The following is a 17,781-nucleotide window of genomic DNA, read 5'->3' on the forward strand; positions in this document are numbered from 1 at the left end:
TAGTTTTCCTTATGGTCCACTGCTCCCTTTGTTCCAGTCCCCCCAGCAAAGAGGCAGGCAGTTCTGCTGGTCAGCTAAGAAGGAGGAGGAGGCAGCTTCACTGGGGCTCTCATGAGGGGAGGGTAAATAGCTCAAGCCTATATTATATGTGGAAAGGGAGGGAGGGAGATTTCTGACACTCCCTGCCAGCTTCCCACAAAGTCAATGGAGAAACCTTCCCCCTTCACTTGCTCACATGCACCAGTTCTCTCCTTCCCCCTTCACTCACTCACATGCACGCACCATGTCCTCCTTTCCCCTTCACTTGCACACCAGTGTCCTCCTTCCCCCTTCGCTTGCTTGCATGCATGCACTACTCCCTCCTTCACTCACAGACACCAGCGCCCTCCTTCAGTTGCTCACACACATCAGAACCCTCCTTCCCCCTTTGCTCACACACATGCACCATGCCCTCCTTCGCTTGCTTGAGGACTCTCCAGGGGCACTTCCAGGCATTGAAGGAGCACTCCAAGGGCACTTCTGGCACGTGCTCTGCTGTTCATTTTGGAAGTGCTGGCCATTTGTGAGGCTTTCTCCTTCCTTCTGCAAAGTCCCAGAGCTGCAACGCGGCATGAAGGGGTATGGTGTATGTGAGCAACTGAAGGAGGAAGGAGGGTGTGGTGCGTGGGAGCAAAGAAAGGCCAGGGTGGGTGGGGTAGACTTACCCAAGTGACTTGCAACCTCCCCTGCCAGCTTCCCCATTGACTTTGCTTGTGGAAAGCTAGCAAATGGCGATTAAGTGATCACGGGTGTTTGGCAACCAGTCATAGGTGCAAACAGGTTGCCAAGTGCCCAGATCTCGGTCACGTGACTGTGGGGGTACTGCAACAGCTGTAACTTCAGGAACCAGTCATAAATCCATTTTTTCAGCACTATCATAACTTTGAACGGTCGCTGAATAAATGGTCATAACCTGAGGACTGGTTATGAGTACCATAACAAACATATGCTACAAATCATATGGATATGAAATGAGTTACATTTTACAGGAAGAAGTACTATTATATTTATGAAATAGCATAACTTTCCTTTCCTTATGCTTCCTTTCCATATTTATACATAGTAAATACGATCTGTATTTTTACACCATCACTCTGCTACTTATTCTGTCTGTTATTTAAATGCATTTTTTTATTTTATTTTTTTATTTTAATTTGTTTTACTTTCCTTGTAATTAGGCTTCAGAGTTGTTTTGTTTCCTGGTCTAAGCCTTTAAATTTGTTTATTCTTGAAGAGCACTGAACTATGTACAGAATAAATATTTGGTGTCTCTGCCTATTACCTTTTCCCAGAAAAAGAAAACAACTTTTAAATCCACAACTGACAATGCTGGATAGGCCAATATGATTTTTTTAAATGAAGGAAAGATGAAAAATGAAAACTACATTTGGTGACTAAAAGTCATTGCTTGAAACAATTTAAATACTCATCCTGTTGTCAGATTCTGTCAGTTGTAATATATCAGTGTTTCTGTAGATGAGATCTCTAGCTAAATTTTGACTATCTTTAATTAAGGTTAAAGAATTGGAATGAAATATAAACTTACATGCTCCTAGTTCTCACATGGCTAAATTCTCTCATTGTCCTTTAACATGGTTCATAATTATTCCAGCAATCAAAAATCTAGCTCAGTCCTAAAAAGAGTTGGTAATATGTGTCTTAAATTGTCAAGCCTACTTAAATGATACTTATTTAGTGTTATGTCTGCATCTTTAGTGTGCCATATCAATAGCTGAAAAGAGTTAAGACCCTCAAAATTTCATATCCTGCTCGCCTAAGGGGAAAAATCATCTGAAATTCATTGAAAACAGGTAAAGAAGTGAAGATGGGAATATCCTACAGCAGTAGTGGTAATTTGTCTTGAAGGAAGCAGTGTAATTTTTACATAAATCCTATAAGCCACTCCATAGCAAGATCAACACAGTAATAAAACCTAAATTCTAATTTCAGGGAACAATAATGACTTTAAGGAGTAGATAGTTGCAGGGTTCTGGATCTATTAATATATTTCCAATATAGATGATATTCCCTGTTTCTGAGTAAGTGGAATTGCTACTGTTAGGTATTCTCCTTCATTTCAGTATGAAAGGCCTGCTTGCCCTGCAATGGATTTTGCCACTACAGAAAAGTTTTAAATGTGTGGCACAGTTTATTGTTCTTAAATAATTCAGCACATGGAATGTATGCCACATTGATACTTTCTCTGACATGGCAGGCACTTTTTTTGGCAGAGGTAGATAGAATAAATTCTTTCTCTTCTCTGCCCAAGTCTCTGACTTTAATTCCTTACTTGACACTTTTGATGTGAATCTTGATGAGGCTAAAGGGTTATTACTCTGTGGAAAACATATTCAAAGAAACCTTATACAATCTGTAATTATTTGCTAAATGTGAAACCAGACTTTCAAATATTGGTCAAATATTTCAGCATTCCATTCCATCTGTCATCTGTTTTTGCTACTCTTTAAAAGCAACATAAAGAGTTATTATGGAATAAACTAGTACTCTTTTATAATTTGCATATGATTGTAGCCTAGTATGTAAAAAAACTGAACAAATGTAGCAAATTTTAGCAATTATTGAAGACAGTGATTCTTCTGTTAGAATAATCAATATATACAAATTACTATTTAACATTTTTTCATTTGCCTGGTTCCATATATTTGGCTATGCATTATTTGTGTGTGTGTTTGTGTGTGTACACAGACATACTTACATACACTTAATATTCTAAGAGTATACAGTATGTTACTTGAAAGGCTTGCTGGAAGTGGTATTTCTGGTAAGATATCCAATGTAATATGTTCTATCTAGGATAAAATTCAAACTTGGGAAAGACTGAAGGAGCTGTGGAGAAGAATACTTGAATGTATCATGTGCATTCTGTCATTTTTAAAAGATGAATTTTCTTGTTTGACAGCTATAGAGAAAATCTCTTTTTATTGCAGCTAGTAGAGTAACAGTTGACCAGCTCCATTGAATGTGACAGTGAATGAATGGAATGGAGGTTTGTGAGAATAGAAAAGAGAAGGTGACAGCATCATAATGCAGGAGATACTTGTGAGAGTATATTAGCTTTATCCCTGTATTGTGTTGTGTCAGGAATAGAAAAAGCTGTTACCTCTTGCATAGTTTCTATTAGCTTGTTCTTTTGCTCAATTTGGAATCTTTTTGGTAGAAATTTAGTTTATTAGTCTGAAATATAGACTGATTTCCCCTTTATGCCTTGTTTGTACAAAAAAAAGTTTTGCTGTATGATTTGTACTTTAAAATCTTACGTCTGATCCAAGATACTATGTTGTCTGAGGTTAAAGGGCAAGATGCCCCTTTCCTTTTCGCATACTGAAACAGATTGCACTGACAGCTGAATCTTGTTTTTATCGCATTCTTCTCAGAACACTAGGATAGCCTAGGGACACACAGAAAGTTGCATGGTCCACACAATTCCATTCTCCAATATTTGGTGCCCTCCTTGACACCTTCTAGTATCTTCTGTCTCTGCTGAATGGTACCTCGTGCTATTTAATGGCAAGATGGCATTCTATCACTCCACTATACCCAACATCAAAACCAAACAGATGACTAAACAAAAGGCGTCCTTTTTTTTAATCCAGCATAGAAACACAAATCTCTCTCAAGGCAGTTGAACATCTCTCCCCACCAAAACAAAAAAAAAGTAAATAGAACTAAGCTGGCCTAAATCTGTGGGATAGAGAAGATGCTATCTGGTTGTGGATCTCTGCTATTTTTATGTGCCTTTCTAATGGTTTCTACTGTGAATTTTTTGATTAGGTAATAACAAATGCAATCTACATGGCTTATGTCAGTTCTTGTGGCTGATGAGGCTTTCCAGGAAATAGGAAGGAAGTTATTTTTGGGCCTTCTTTTTTACTTGAAGAGGAATTCACCTTTTCTATTGTCCATTGATCCAAGAGATGCTATCATTATTATCCCAGAGAGCAAGAATTAGAGTAATGGATTTAAAGCACATGAAAGCAGATTCTGATTAAAGGTTAAAAAAGAAAATTCTAATTTAGATTCCTGCAGTCAGGCAGAGATTGGACTCAGTGGCCTAAATGGTTTTTTCCATCTTTACAATTCTATCTTTTTCTCAAATACATAGACACAGCATTAAACAGACATACTACAAAAACTGAAATGTTTATAACAGGTGATAATAATGAACATGAATCGCTAAACAAAATGTACATAGATGATTTCTGCATTTGGGATGTTAAACAACTCCTGAATCCCATAATATCATATAAGAAAATATTGTTGAGGACAGTCATTGGACTATTTGCCCTCCATGTTAAGAAACTATAAATTTCATACATATTTCCTTCCAGGTACAATTCAAGGTGCTGGTTATCACCTTTAAAGCCATATATGGCATGGGATCAGTTTATATGTGGGACTGCCTCTTCCTGAGAGTATCTGCCTGTCCTAACAGATTGGAAAGGGTAGGCACACTCCAAGTCCCTTCCCTGAAGGGTTGCTATCTAGTATGTCAGCCCTATGAGGTAGACCAAACAGGAAACACAACCAGATGTGCTGATTCTACTTTATTGTAAATCTACATTAACAGAATCTTGCAAGCCAGTCACAGATGCTGGCGAAACATCTCTCCCCCCATCTCCTTTACAGCCCAAAAAACTAGGGAGGATCTCTTCTGAGCCTCTTACCCCACTCATATTCCTGCTGCAGGCTCAACTGCCTTTTATCTGACCATTCCCTTGGCTGCGTCTCCCAAGGTCATTCCCACATACCATTACAAGTGGGACCTTGGAAACATGCCTTTTCCATGGCTGCCCTACATTATGGAACACCCTCCCTCCATTGATCTGGCAGGTCCCCACCCTTTTAGCCTTCCAGAAGGCCATCAAGACCTGGTTTTTTACGCAGGCACTGGAGTAGAATGAGAGTGTCTTGGGTTGGTTGTTGGGTACTAGGTTTTGTTTTTGTTTTAAGGTTTTATGTTTTTATGACTTTTTATAGTTCTGGAGTTTTATTGCTGTTGTAAGCCACTCAGAGGTGTTTTTTCACATGGGTGTCCATACAAATCTTTTAAATAAATAAATAAAATCAGCTACAAATTCCATCAGCTTAACTTTGAGATATAAGATGCTCTAGAGAAAAGTTATTTTTATTGTGAGTGGCAAGTAATTTATATTGTTTTTCCGCTAGAAAATCAGTTTAATGGCCTTGCAGAAAATATTTAATAACTGAGAATATGTTAAATTGACCAGTTCCTATATTTCTGCTCTTTTTGTAATGAAATTCAGAATTGTGAGAAATTTCATGTTCATTGTATTTGATTATTCTAATTGTTTTCTTTAAATGCAAAGCATGAAGAATTGTCCCACAGCTGAGAATACTAAACTAAATCTAACACTACTGGCCATGATACTGATAGTATATAAACTATTTTTAATGAACTCTTTAAAGAGGGATTCATTCACAGTGTCATACTCCTTGGATGAATCTGCAGGAATAGCTACCGTGTTTTGCAGTAGTGAGTCCTTTTTCAAAGGCACTATTCTCAAAGACCAATAATAGAAATATTTACGAACTACAAAAGTTATATTTGAAGCCATTGAATAATAGCTGTTTAAAATAATGCAGTAAACAAAATTTTGCTGTGGTATTGTATAAAAACTGTATCTTATTATGAACACATGGATCTTTCCAGTTAGATACAGGTAATCCTCGACTTAACGACCATTTGTCTAATGACCATTAATTTACAGTGGCACTGAAAAAAGTGACTTATGACCGGTCCTTGCACTTATGACTGTCGCAGCATCCCTGCAGCCACGTGATCAAAATTTAGGTGCTTGACAGCCGGCATGTATTTATGACGGTTGCAGCATCCTGGGGTCACATGATCGCTATTTGCAACCTTCCCAGGGGGTTTCCAACTTCTTGCTTTGTTGGAAGCAAGCAAAGTCAATAGGGAATGCTGGATTCGCTTAACAACCGCAGCAGTTCACTTAACAACCATGGCAAAAAAGGTTGTAAAATTGAGCATGACTCACTTAACGACCGCATCACTTTGTGATGGAAGTTCTGGTCCCAGTTGTGATTGTAAGTTGAGAACTACCTGTAGATAGATTTGTATAATTCTTTTTATTTGTTATAGGACAGAGTGGAGCAATTCTCTAAACTATTCTACAGTGTTTTTGATCTTTGTCCCAAACTACTACTTCCTGTTTGGAACATAATACCAAACAAAAATATGGACACAGTGCTCAGACTTTATTAGCTATTCTCGTTGGTAGAAGAAAGGAAAGAGAATGATTATAGCATTCTAGTTAAGACTACAATTCCAATCCCGTGCACCCTTTTTTGGAGGGTTAAATTTATCTAAAGGATATTATTTTGTAATGAACTGTTGAAACCATGGCCCAGAAGGCATTTCCCCAACTTCAGCAGATGAACATTTCCAGCCTTTTTTGGAATATGAGGTGCTGTCAACAGTTTCCCATACCCTTTCACTTCATAGCTGGACTGGTGTAATTCATTCTACATGGAGTTGGCTGTCCCTGAAGACCATCTAGGAACTTCAACTCGTACAGAATGTGGTGGCTTGTTTGATAATGAGACAAAATTATCATATTACAGCATAATTATGAAAGCTACACTAGTTATTGATTTGCTTCCAGGTACAACTCAGGATGCTGGTAATAATCTGTAGAGCCCTATATGGCTAGGGACCTGGGTACCTTCCAGACTGCCTAGGCCAAGTAGATTCTGCCACCTGATATGGACAAGCAGAGAATGCATTCTGACAATCCCCACCTGTCAGAAATTGGACAGAAGGAGGCTCAGAATCAAATATAGTCTGTTGAGGCTGCCTTTCTCTGGAATAACTTGCCCCAAGAATCAAGCCCCATCCCTTATGATAAGCAGGAAGCTTGTCAAGACCTTTTTTTGGGGGGGGGGGAGGTAGAGCTTTTGGAAACTGAAGGAAGTTTGTGAACTGTATGATTTTCCTTTTTTAAATATGAGAAGTTGAAAGAGAGTGTTGTAGGTATGATGAGGAGAGGTATTATTTGTATTTTCTTACGTATTGATTTGTTTTGGCTGTACTGTAAGCTTCTTAAGAACTGGTTAGATTGAAGCACCATAGAGGTCATAGTAGTTACTAATTGGTTACTGTAGTTTCTCATGATTCCTGAAATACTGGTTTTAATTTTGAGATAACCATATTTATTTATTTTTCTATGTTTATTTTGGATTAGTATTTGCTGTCTATAACAGCAACAGTAGACGGTCCTGACTTTGCTGTCAGCTTGTCCAGGCAGAATGGGTGCAAGGTCTGACAGGGATCCAACTTTGGGTATACAGGCCATGAGGTCTGTACACAGAAGTGGAGCCTTGTCACAAAGTCCACTCTGAGCTATGCTTAAAAAAGATGCCTCTCGGCTTGTCTGGGCAGTACAGGAATGCATTTGGATAGTATCCATGATTTGTGCATACCAAGTCAGCATCCTCTAGACCAGTGTTTCTTAAAGTTTTTGCTCTCAGAACCCATCCCCACTTTTAAAAATTATGGAAGACCCCAAAAGAGCTCTTATTGTATGGGTTTATTGATATTTACCATATTAAAAATTAAAATTGATGCATTTGTAGAATATTTATTTATTGAATCATGCAAAAATAACAATGTTAAACCTATTAGATATTAACATAAATAAAATATTTTTCATGAAAACCTATATTTTTAACAAAAAATAAGTGGCATTGTTTTAAATTTTTGCAAATATCTTCAGTGTCTGGCAAATAATTTTGATTTGGCGGACCCCTGAGTGGGTCTCAGGGAACCTCCAGGGGTCCTTGGGCCACACTTTAAGAAACACTGATCTGGGCCACGCTCTAGACTTTCCTCTCCACTTTGCTTGAGCAAGTTGACAGCTAGCTTATCGAAGAAGAGCAGGAGCCTGATCTGGCAGCAGTCCTGCTTTGTGTGTGCAAGCCTCCCTTATCCCCCCTCCCTTCCCCCACAAATTTTCAACCTCCCTTAAATTTACCTGTGGTCTCCAAAGGGTGCGATCCACAGTGTGAAAACCTCTGTACTGTATGGCTGATGAGAAAAAGGAGCGATAGAGGCCTCAGCTATTATGCATATTCCGTACAGTGGGGTACCTTCTTCTGCTCCCTACTGAATCAGTGTTTTCTGAATTTGTGACACTATGCAGATGTTCTCTAAATGTTGATTGAAAAACTCCTTTGTGTGATTTAGGGATTTAAAGAATTTCTTTATGCTTTTGACTTATAAAACATTAACTGACCTCAAATTTAAAGAGAGGTTTATAATGTACTTTTTATATATTTCAAGAAGTGTTGTGTATTTCCACAAATTGGAAGGAAAACCTGGTTTTATGAATCAAAGATTCTATGTGTAAGGAAGCAGAGCAAGTGAAGAATTAAGCTCCATTTCTTGTTGACATTCAGTTAGTCAGACTACCTTTCTTTTACAGCGACTTCATCTGGTATTTCAAGCTTGTTATTACTGTGTCCAGTGAGCCATGATTTGCTGGAATAGCTCTTAGTTTTTAAAATAATGTCTGAAAAATGTATCTGTTTTTCTCTACTAAATCAGTATTTCTGATTTGTAAGACACCTTAGCAGATCCTAATCTTTTTGAGCTTGCAGAAATGTAAATATTTTTCTATTATCCCTCAGTGGAAGAAATGCAAGCAGAATAAAAAACAGCCTTTTGTCTTTGTGTTCCTTTTTGCTTATGTCTGAAGGGGAAAGATGAGTTCCTACTCCCTGAGGTAGGAAAGTATGGAGTTGGATCTGCCATGCTTATTATCCAAAGTTCAATCACTGAACTGTGATTATTTATATTACCATATTCAGGTTATAATTTTGCTAAGTATAAATCCACAGTGCCAAAGTTTGGTATGTAGATATTGGTCGTTACTAAAACTGCCATTTGGGTTGTAGATCATATAATTGTATTGGGGGGGGGAGGTAAGATAGAACTATTGCTAACATGAAAATTTGCTGTGAATTGAAATCTTTGGAATGCCTTGTCCACAGAGTTTACAGAACTCTGCAAAAATGCTTGCTTCGCAAAGCATAGGCAGCTGCTTGTTTGTGCAGCGAAGCAACATGCTAAACAGAAAAACCTGTAAAATTAATGAACACTGTCTCCTCGAAAGAGGATATAAAAGGTGCATCCTATTTCTCCTCTTCTCTCCCCCTTCTCACCATTACAGAGTTTTATATTGCCCATATCACTGTGTTTCTTGCTGCTAAATGAGCTTTGTAGCACAAAGTTAATTTTCTGCCAGTATTGCTTCAGGCTGATGACTAGGGGTGTTTGTGTATCCATTAAATGTGCTGCCAGGACATGTCCACCATTTTCCACCCTTTCCATTAAATGGTTGTCAGTAGGTTTACAGAACTGCTTCGTTACTCTGCTCTAATTGCAGAAAGACTTTTAGATGTGATGAAAAGCCTCCATAAAAAGGGACCAAAATCTTGTTCAGAGATCTGAAAAAGTAAATAGAAATGCCACGAGCAGTTAAATCAGATTTTTTTTTTTTTTTGGTATAGTCACGTGTGATTAGCAGATAACGATATAATTTATTTTCCAAATTTTTACTTTGTAGAGGTAAAAAAATACTGAAAATAAAAATTTAGAAAGAAATTACTTTTTCCATATAACAAATAATATCTGTACAGGCATATAAAACTACATATAGCTTGAGTTGTGATAAGCACATTCAATAACTTTTTGTTAATCCTTTGTTGGGGTTACAGTTGATTTTGAAATGGAAACCTTTTAAAATTGGACCTAGCATGCAATTTCACTTTAAAAAGTGGCATGAAGGAAATGATTAATAGGGATGTGCACAAACCAGAAAAATGAGCTCTTATTAAAACAATCCTACTTAAATCATTCAAACCACCTGAGTTGGCGGTATTTTAATAAAACAACACTCAAAATAATTTAAGTGTGGTATATTCTGCCAGAAGAAAATTTGAAATGTTTTGAGTGTTCCTGCCATATGAAAAAACTGGAAGTTGGATGTGAGTCCCAATTCTTTTGTCTTGCACCTCAAAACTTCAAAAATTGAGGTATTGCTATCAGCAAGACAACTTACAGAAAAATCAGCCCAAAAGATTATTTTAAAAAGATTCTTTAAAGCCTAAAATCCTCCTTAGGATAGAATTAATCAGATTGAATCAGTCCTATCGCCTTTCCAGAATGGCAGTCTCCAGTTAATTTAAATACATAAATCTTCTTCATGCTCAACTAGCCCACTTAGAACAAAGAGAACTAATAATTAATGATAATTATTCTTTTCACTAACACATATTTTAGTAATTAATGCATTTAGCATTATAACAGCAACAGGCCCCTAAGCCAGTATGAATTTTACTCCTTACTGTGGAAATATTTTATTTTTAGAATTTTTAAAAATAATTTTAATTAATATTCCTGTGCTGCAGCTAACATTTAATTTATAACACTTGCATTATAGTACATAGGCAAAAAAACAAAACAAAACTGCTCTATAACTAGGAAATAAGACAAGAATGATCATAGCATAGGTACAGATACCTCAAGCAAAAGGTAAATAGAATAAAATCTGAGCAGCCCAGGACAGCAAATACAAAGCTCACTGATGACCCCAAAGAGCATAGTTTTCAATTTGAGTATTTTTAAAGAACCCTGGAAGCTCAGCATAGCAAGAGAGCACAAGAGCATGTAAAGACTACAAATATACATGTACACTTGCTCAGGACTTCCCCCCAAAATACCATGATCAAGCAAGAGTCAGCTTATTTATTTCAAAATGTTATTTAGGTAGACCATAATTAAAGAATCTGTTTTTTTAAAAAACAAGGTAACTATGATTCTGATTCAATAAATCATCTTAATTTTTTATTTGTGATTGCATAGTAGTGAGTATAGTCAACAATTCTCTGTTATTATATTACATATAATAAATGTAACTATATTACATATATTAAGCTTTAGGTCAATAAAACAGTGTTATCTATCAGGACTTTATTGTAGGCCTACACAACTCGTACAAGGGAAAGGGCCACATTGATAAATTAAAAATAATCATGAGCTGCAAAGGAATAGGTGGCATGCTGATCAGATGTTTGGCAGCCTGCAGAGCAATGGCAATGATGGAGCTAGAGGTATTGGAAGCACTTGGCAGTGTGTTTTTTGGGGTGCTGAAAGTGGCAGAAGCTCCTTCCTAGAAGTGGTCACAGTTGGCGGTGGATTTATTGAGTTTTTAAAAAATGCCAGTGGGCCACACAAGGATGCTTGGAGGGTCAAATGTTGTGTAGGCTTGCAGAGAACTTAGAAGAAGCTGATTATTTAGACCTATTTCAGTCTTTCTGATTTTTCACTTAGTGGTGTAATAAACTCCATTATACTACCACACCCACCTCTTTCTATAGTGCACAAGTTTTTAAAGACTTCAAGGGTGTGAACATGATGTTTTCCAGTTGCTTACAACTATAGCTCCTACAATTTCTTTACTATTAGCTAGACCTGTTGAGACTGAAGAAATCCAAAACATCTGAAGAGCAGCTACCTTTTACTGAATGCTTTAGATGAATACCATATATCATGCGAAGCATTTCACAAAAAATAGTACTGCTGTGCTTAGGAATATATAATTATCCCATTTATAGCAACAGATGTTCCAATAAGCAACATAAATCTCCCAAAGGGAGATTATTTCAGTTCTGATGATATTGATGAGCATTTTAAAAGGTGCCCCATTGTTTTTTTACACATTTTCACTTTTTTATTACTTAGTGAAAAATTCTATAGTGCAGTGTAATTATTGAAATAATGAAGATTGAAAATGATGCTCTTAAAGAATTTGTACCACATAAAATATTCATTATATGATAAGGCCCGTTTATTGATACAGTATCTTCAGTAGATTTATAGGCTTGTAAAAGAAATTTCATGTATATTTTCTAAAATGTATTGCTATAGAATATTTTACAGGTAGTCCTCATTTAGCGAATGCCTCAAACAGCAACTGTTTGCAGTTACGATGGTGATGAAAAAGTAATTTTGCAACCAATGCCTGCATTTACAACCTTTGCAGTATCTCTCAGTCATGTGTTCGCCATTACAGTCAGTTAGTCTGCCTTGTCCTGTGCCTGACCTTTTGTCCTGTGTAAAGTGAATAGATTGCCTAAACAAGCTATCTCTTCCTGAGCTGCTTTGTTCCCCAGGGCACTGTGTCCCTAAAAAGTGCTAATTGCAAGTCAACAAGCTCAATTCTGTGGCCTTAATTAGTTGATTAGGGCAGGCTGGCAGCTGTTGCCTGAAATTGACAAGAACCCTAATCAGTTTTACACTAAAGGCTTTTGCTTGCCTCCTAAGCAGCTCATGGCTGGCAAATCCAGCGTGCTAGGCAAACAGCTGGCAGTAGCGCATTCCTTTCAATGTGTATTCCCCATTGAGTGCCTGCTTACACTCTTGTAATCCCTGCCTCTCCAATGAATGTAAATACAAACATTAATTCTCTTCTTGCGAATTATCCCATCACCAGGCTGAGCATTCCAAAGGGTGGGGGAATGGGGGAAAAGGGCTATAAGATTTGCCCTTTTACCTGGCTTCCTGGTGAGTCAAGTTCCAGAAACCTCCCCTCCCCCCCCTCCCCATTTGGGCTCACCCAGCTGTTTGGGGTCATATCCTTCTGTTGCTGTAAAGCAAAGGAAAGCTGAAGTAAAATCATAAGGACAGTTGCAATCACATGATTTTCACTTAGCCACCACTTTGCTTCACGACCAAGTTCCTGGTCCCAATTGTGGTTGCTAAACAAGGACTACCTGTATATCAATGTTGTCCAATATGTTTTTTTCTTTTCTTTGTATTAGCCCATACTATTTATAGAAAACATATTTATATGCATGTATGTCGCTACCCATATTGCTAATGTTTCCCACTGCCAAATGATGAGCAGCTGGTAGTAGATACAGGAAGTCCATGGTTAACAACGGTAATTGGGACCAGAATTTCTGCCACTAAGCTATGCAGTCATAAAGCATGACATCACATGACCGCATAGCTTAGCAACAGCAATCCTGGCATTCCCTGTAGCCATCATTAAGTGAGGATTGCAGGTCCTTAAGCAAGTCCCAGGTGGCTCGCAAGCAGGCAAGTGGCTGATGCCGGGCAGAGGAGGGTGTACGGGTGGCTGGCGAGGCATGGTGCAAGTATGGTGGGGCCAGGGTTGGCTGCTGCTGTGCAGGGAGTATGTGAGTGACTTGCCAGAGTGACTTGCAACCTTCCGTGCCATCTTCCCCATTGACTTTGCTTGTGGGAAGCCAGCAGAGAAGGTTGCAAATGGCAATCACGTGACCACAGGACACTGCAACCATCATTACTGCAAGCCAGTTGCCAAGCACCCAGATCGTAATCACATGCCTGCAGAGTGCTGGGACAGCTGGAACTTCAAGGACTGGTTATAAGTAACATTCATTCAACATCTTCATACCTTTGAATGGTTACTCAGCGAGTGGTCATTAAATGAGAACTACCTATACTGATAAATGTTGTCATACACAGCTTTGGAAGAGCAACACATAGCAGTATCTCTTAGTGAAAGAGAGAAGTTCATGTACGTTGAAGACAGAAATCATAGCAGCAAGAAACACAGCCGAGAGACACAAATAATCTTTTGTTAGTGTACATAATATTCTTCTGTTAAGTCTCCAATTTACTATTAAGCTACCAGGTATATTAATGTTCAGGGAATGAAAGTTAGCTTTTGTCATCCAAATCTTATTAATGAAGTTTGCAAATAACCATTTCTTATCAGATTGTGGTATGGCAAAAATGACACATCTTCAGTTTCTATAGTTGCATAAAAAGGCAGGAGCAGCCGTTGTTAAAGTAGTAAATTAGGTAAATACTTAAATATTTAAATTCTAACACATAAATCTAGAATTTTCATCCTCTTGAAATAGTTTTAGGTTTAAAGAAATTGGTTTAATTTGTTTAAGTTTCATAAATTGGAAATGAATTTAAATTTAATAAATTTGGTATGAATGGTCAATTTACCATTCTAATTCTGCGGCCATGACCAAGTTGTCTTCTCTGATAACTTACTATGCCATAAGAATTCAAAAGCTAGGAACTGATGTTACAAATAAAGCATAAAGCATGTTTGACAGATACGCCTGAACATAATGTTTTATCAGCATTACAGAGGTATCATATGAATAAATTATTTATTATGGCCAAAGTCCAGTACTTGAAATCACCTGTGTCTGGACAGTAATCGGAGATTACACAATAATCAGAGAAGGAGTATTAGTTTTGCTGGCATCTCCTGCTGATTAGTTGTTGCCCTACTATGCATGCCCCTGTGCAAAATTTTGACAAATTGTAATAGGCTACCTGTTTACAAGTAACGGGGTGAGAAAGAATGGATCTAAATGGCCTGCAAAGTTTGTTAAAGCAGACATAATAGGTTTACTGTGTAGATTCCTATAAAATCTTCTATAGTACAACATGCTCAGCTGACATTAAATTGAGCTTGCTTCCTAAATTCTAGAGTTCTCTCTAGACATCTTTAAGGGCACATAAGTTGCTAGCATTAGAAGAGGTACTAATTGATTGTGGATTTTTTATTAAAATAATACTCAATTCCACATGCTTTCTGAATGGAGTATAATTAAATTCTGTATCAATCAGTTCATAAGCCTACTTCTGAGATTTCTCTGTATGATATCAGTATTGCACTGAAGATTCTTTTAACCTGAAATTTGTGGTTTTGCATATAGTTATCTTCTGACATGGGGATTTGTTTAAATACTAAATAAATGTAATTGGATTCTGATTTAAATTGCTGAAGAAAAGAAAATGAAAATAGTCAAATCACTGTAGTCATTTGTACAAACATATTTTTGCAAATGTGAAGCAGGGCGATTTTGGGGAGGGGGGAAGCTGTGCACTGGAAAACTCAGTAGAGCTCAGCTGCTAGCGTTGGAAACAGGAGATGAATCTGAACACATTTTAACATCATTTCCCAAATTTACAAGCAAAATTGCCACACAATTCCTTCCCCCCCCCTTTTTTTCATTTTTCCAATGCAGTTCTCTAATTAATATAAAACTTTGTTCATAAAAGGAAAAGCACATAAGAGGCACACAAATGTAAGTAAGCTTTAAAATGTATAAATCTGCATTGTAGAACCAGAAAGGGTATTTCTGATGGTAATAGCAAAACTTAAGGTTTTGAGTTTCATTTAATTTCATTTCTCTTTCAGTAAAGTCTTCAGATTTTATTGCAGGAAAGATAACTCTAGAACAATTACAATTGGGTTAACTTCTTTTTAAACTAAAATAACTGAGTGTCCATTTGTTTGGTTTTCTAGGTTACAGGGGACAAACTAGTAATGAATACTGCTTCCCTTGTTCTTTTCTGTTTCTGTTGATATGTAAATATATTATTTTAATGTTTTGTTGAATTTAAGACCCTATACAGTGGTACCTCGGGTTATGAACTTAATCCGTTCTGTGACTCTGGTCGTATCCCGAGTTGGTCGTAACCCAAAGGAAATTTCCCCATAAGGTTCAATGTAATTACCGTTAATCCATTCTGGCGTCCGCGGACCACACGTCAGGGGCGGGAAAACGGACGGGCACGGCGTGGCGGGAAAATGGCCGGGCGCAGCGCGGCGCGAAAACGGACGGGCGACGCGCAGCGCAGCGGAAAGATGGCCGCAGACCACATGTCAGGGGCGCAAAAATGGCCGCGGACCATGTGTCAGGGGCGGAAAAATGGCCGCGGACCACGTGTCAGGGCGGAAAAATGACCGTACCCCGAGGCGGAGTTCGCACATCGAGGTAAATTTTTGCGGCCGGAGCTGGTTGTAACCCGAAAAGTTCGTTAGTAGAGGCGTTCGTATCCCGAGGTACCACTGTACTTTTTGAAGAGGATATTTCATTATCAGCTTTGAATTAATCATCAATTAACATATCATTACACAATTCATTGCCAATTCTTTGGATTTAGAATTGACTTAAAATAGAAACAACTGCTGGTAGTATTTATTTAAAGTTCATGTGTAGAAATCATGTTGTTATTAGCAGCTGCCATGCAGAATTAAAAAAAAATATATCAGTGTGCTTAAGATAGGTATTAGTTCATGATACATGTATAAATCAAATTGTTTTCCTGGTATATGCAATTTCTTTATTATATTCCTAATCTACACAGTATTTTGAGTCCCATCAATGCAAATGACCATTGACATGATCTAAAACTGCTGCTGAAATTCATACAGCTTTCTTCTGCATCATGGCCAATTATTGGACAATTGTCATGATAAGAAAGAAGCTGTGTGAATTTTCACCTTTTGATTTTTCTTTCTGAGAGTTGTATCCAGAGAATTGTCCATGGTTTTCTTTTGATTAATTCCAAGTTTAAACAAAAATAATTTGAAGGTTTTGTAATAATTAGGAAATGGGCAGCCTTTTCAAACTTAAGGGGAAAAAAATGCTCTTAAACTTGAAATTTTAAAATTGATTGAGGCTTCTAGAAGCCTGTCAAATTCTAATAAAGATTTTGCTGAGGAAGATATGTATAAACATTTTAATTGTATAATCACTGAACCTATCAGTTTCTGCCCATATAACTTGGCATATAACTTTTTTTCTAGTTAGAGAAATATTTGAGAATATAAAGGTATCCAATACTGTTTAAGTTATGAATTGTTGGCCAAAGTTCCAAACAAGGATGTTTCAGTCAGAAGATAGTGTTGAAGTTGAATACATATTATGTTCTAAGTTAACAAGCCCCTGGATACGTTCTGAAAGAATTTGTTCCTTTTATTGTGTAATACTATTACACGATTAATCAGAAACACAACTCTGAAGGTAGCATACTCATAATGAAGTAATTGAACACAAGTTCATAGAAATATACAGTAATCATATTATCATAGTTGAGCGTAAAACACATGCATTTAATTACTTGTTTAGAATCAAAACAAGTACACTTTAAATCTTTCCTAAAGCCCTTTACTAAAGGTGCTGCAAGGTATAAAGAAATAGGAGGAAATCCATAATTTGAAATGACACCGTAATTGGGGATAAACAAAGTCATTTCAGAGTGCAAATGATGATTCCTACTTAATAGAACAATTCAGCCTCTTTGAAAGCAGTGGAACAATTTTCAGTGCCACTTTAGAATTTTCAATAAAATAGCACCTTTAGTCACAATTAATGACTTACTACACTCTTATTTTTATTTTCTTAAATACTTGTTAAATATATAAATTGACATTTTAATGGAATAGTGGTCATTGAGTTGAGTCACAATATCATCTTGCAGAGAAAGTAAGATTATAACTGGGTTTGACTCATTTACAGGTATCTGTAATTTCTGTGTTAAATATAACATTTATTTTATATATTGAATAATATATTTTGTGGCCTTGTAACATTTCTTCAACTTTGTGTCTTGATAGATTTTCAAAAGAAGCAACCAGATGATGAGTCCACTCCCAGCACAAGCAACAGCCAATCGGATTTGTTCTCTGGAGAAACAAATAGCGACAACAGTAATACCTCTCTATTGACACAGACTGTTAACTCCAACCAGCAACTTTCGACAGAACTGAATGTAACTTCGTTGAGCAAAGAGGAATGTAAGTTTGCAATCTCAGAGGAGATTAAACTAGGCTCTTCTAAAACTTAAATATTTGTAGCCTTTTAAGGTAGAGGTAG

At 37.2% G+C, this 17,781-nt stretch overlaps 1 protein-coding gene across 1 annotated transcript in view; it reads left to right on the forward strand.

Annotated features, from left to right (window-relative positions):
* The window catches only part of ZFAND3 (zinc finger AN1-type containing 3), a 140,901-nt gene that overhangs the window by 67,452 nt on the left and 55,668 nt on the right, over nt 1-17,781 (forward strand). The window contains exon 4 of the mRNA XM_088145378.1: nt 17,523-17,702. Coding sequence (XP_088001504.1) covers nt 17,523-17,702 — 180 coding nt within the window. The remainder of the gene's footprint in view (nt 1-17,522; nt 17,703-17,781) is intronic.

This window comes from Python bivittatus, unplaced genomic scaffold (assembly GCF_059951505.1).
Source record: "Python bivittatus isolate LINGU-HERP-01145 unplaced genomic scaffold, Pbiv_v1 ctg000020_np1212, whole genome shotgun sequence".
Lineage (NCBI taxonomy): Eukaryota > Metazoa > Chordata > Lepidosauria > Squamata > Pythonidae > Python > Python bivittatus.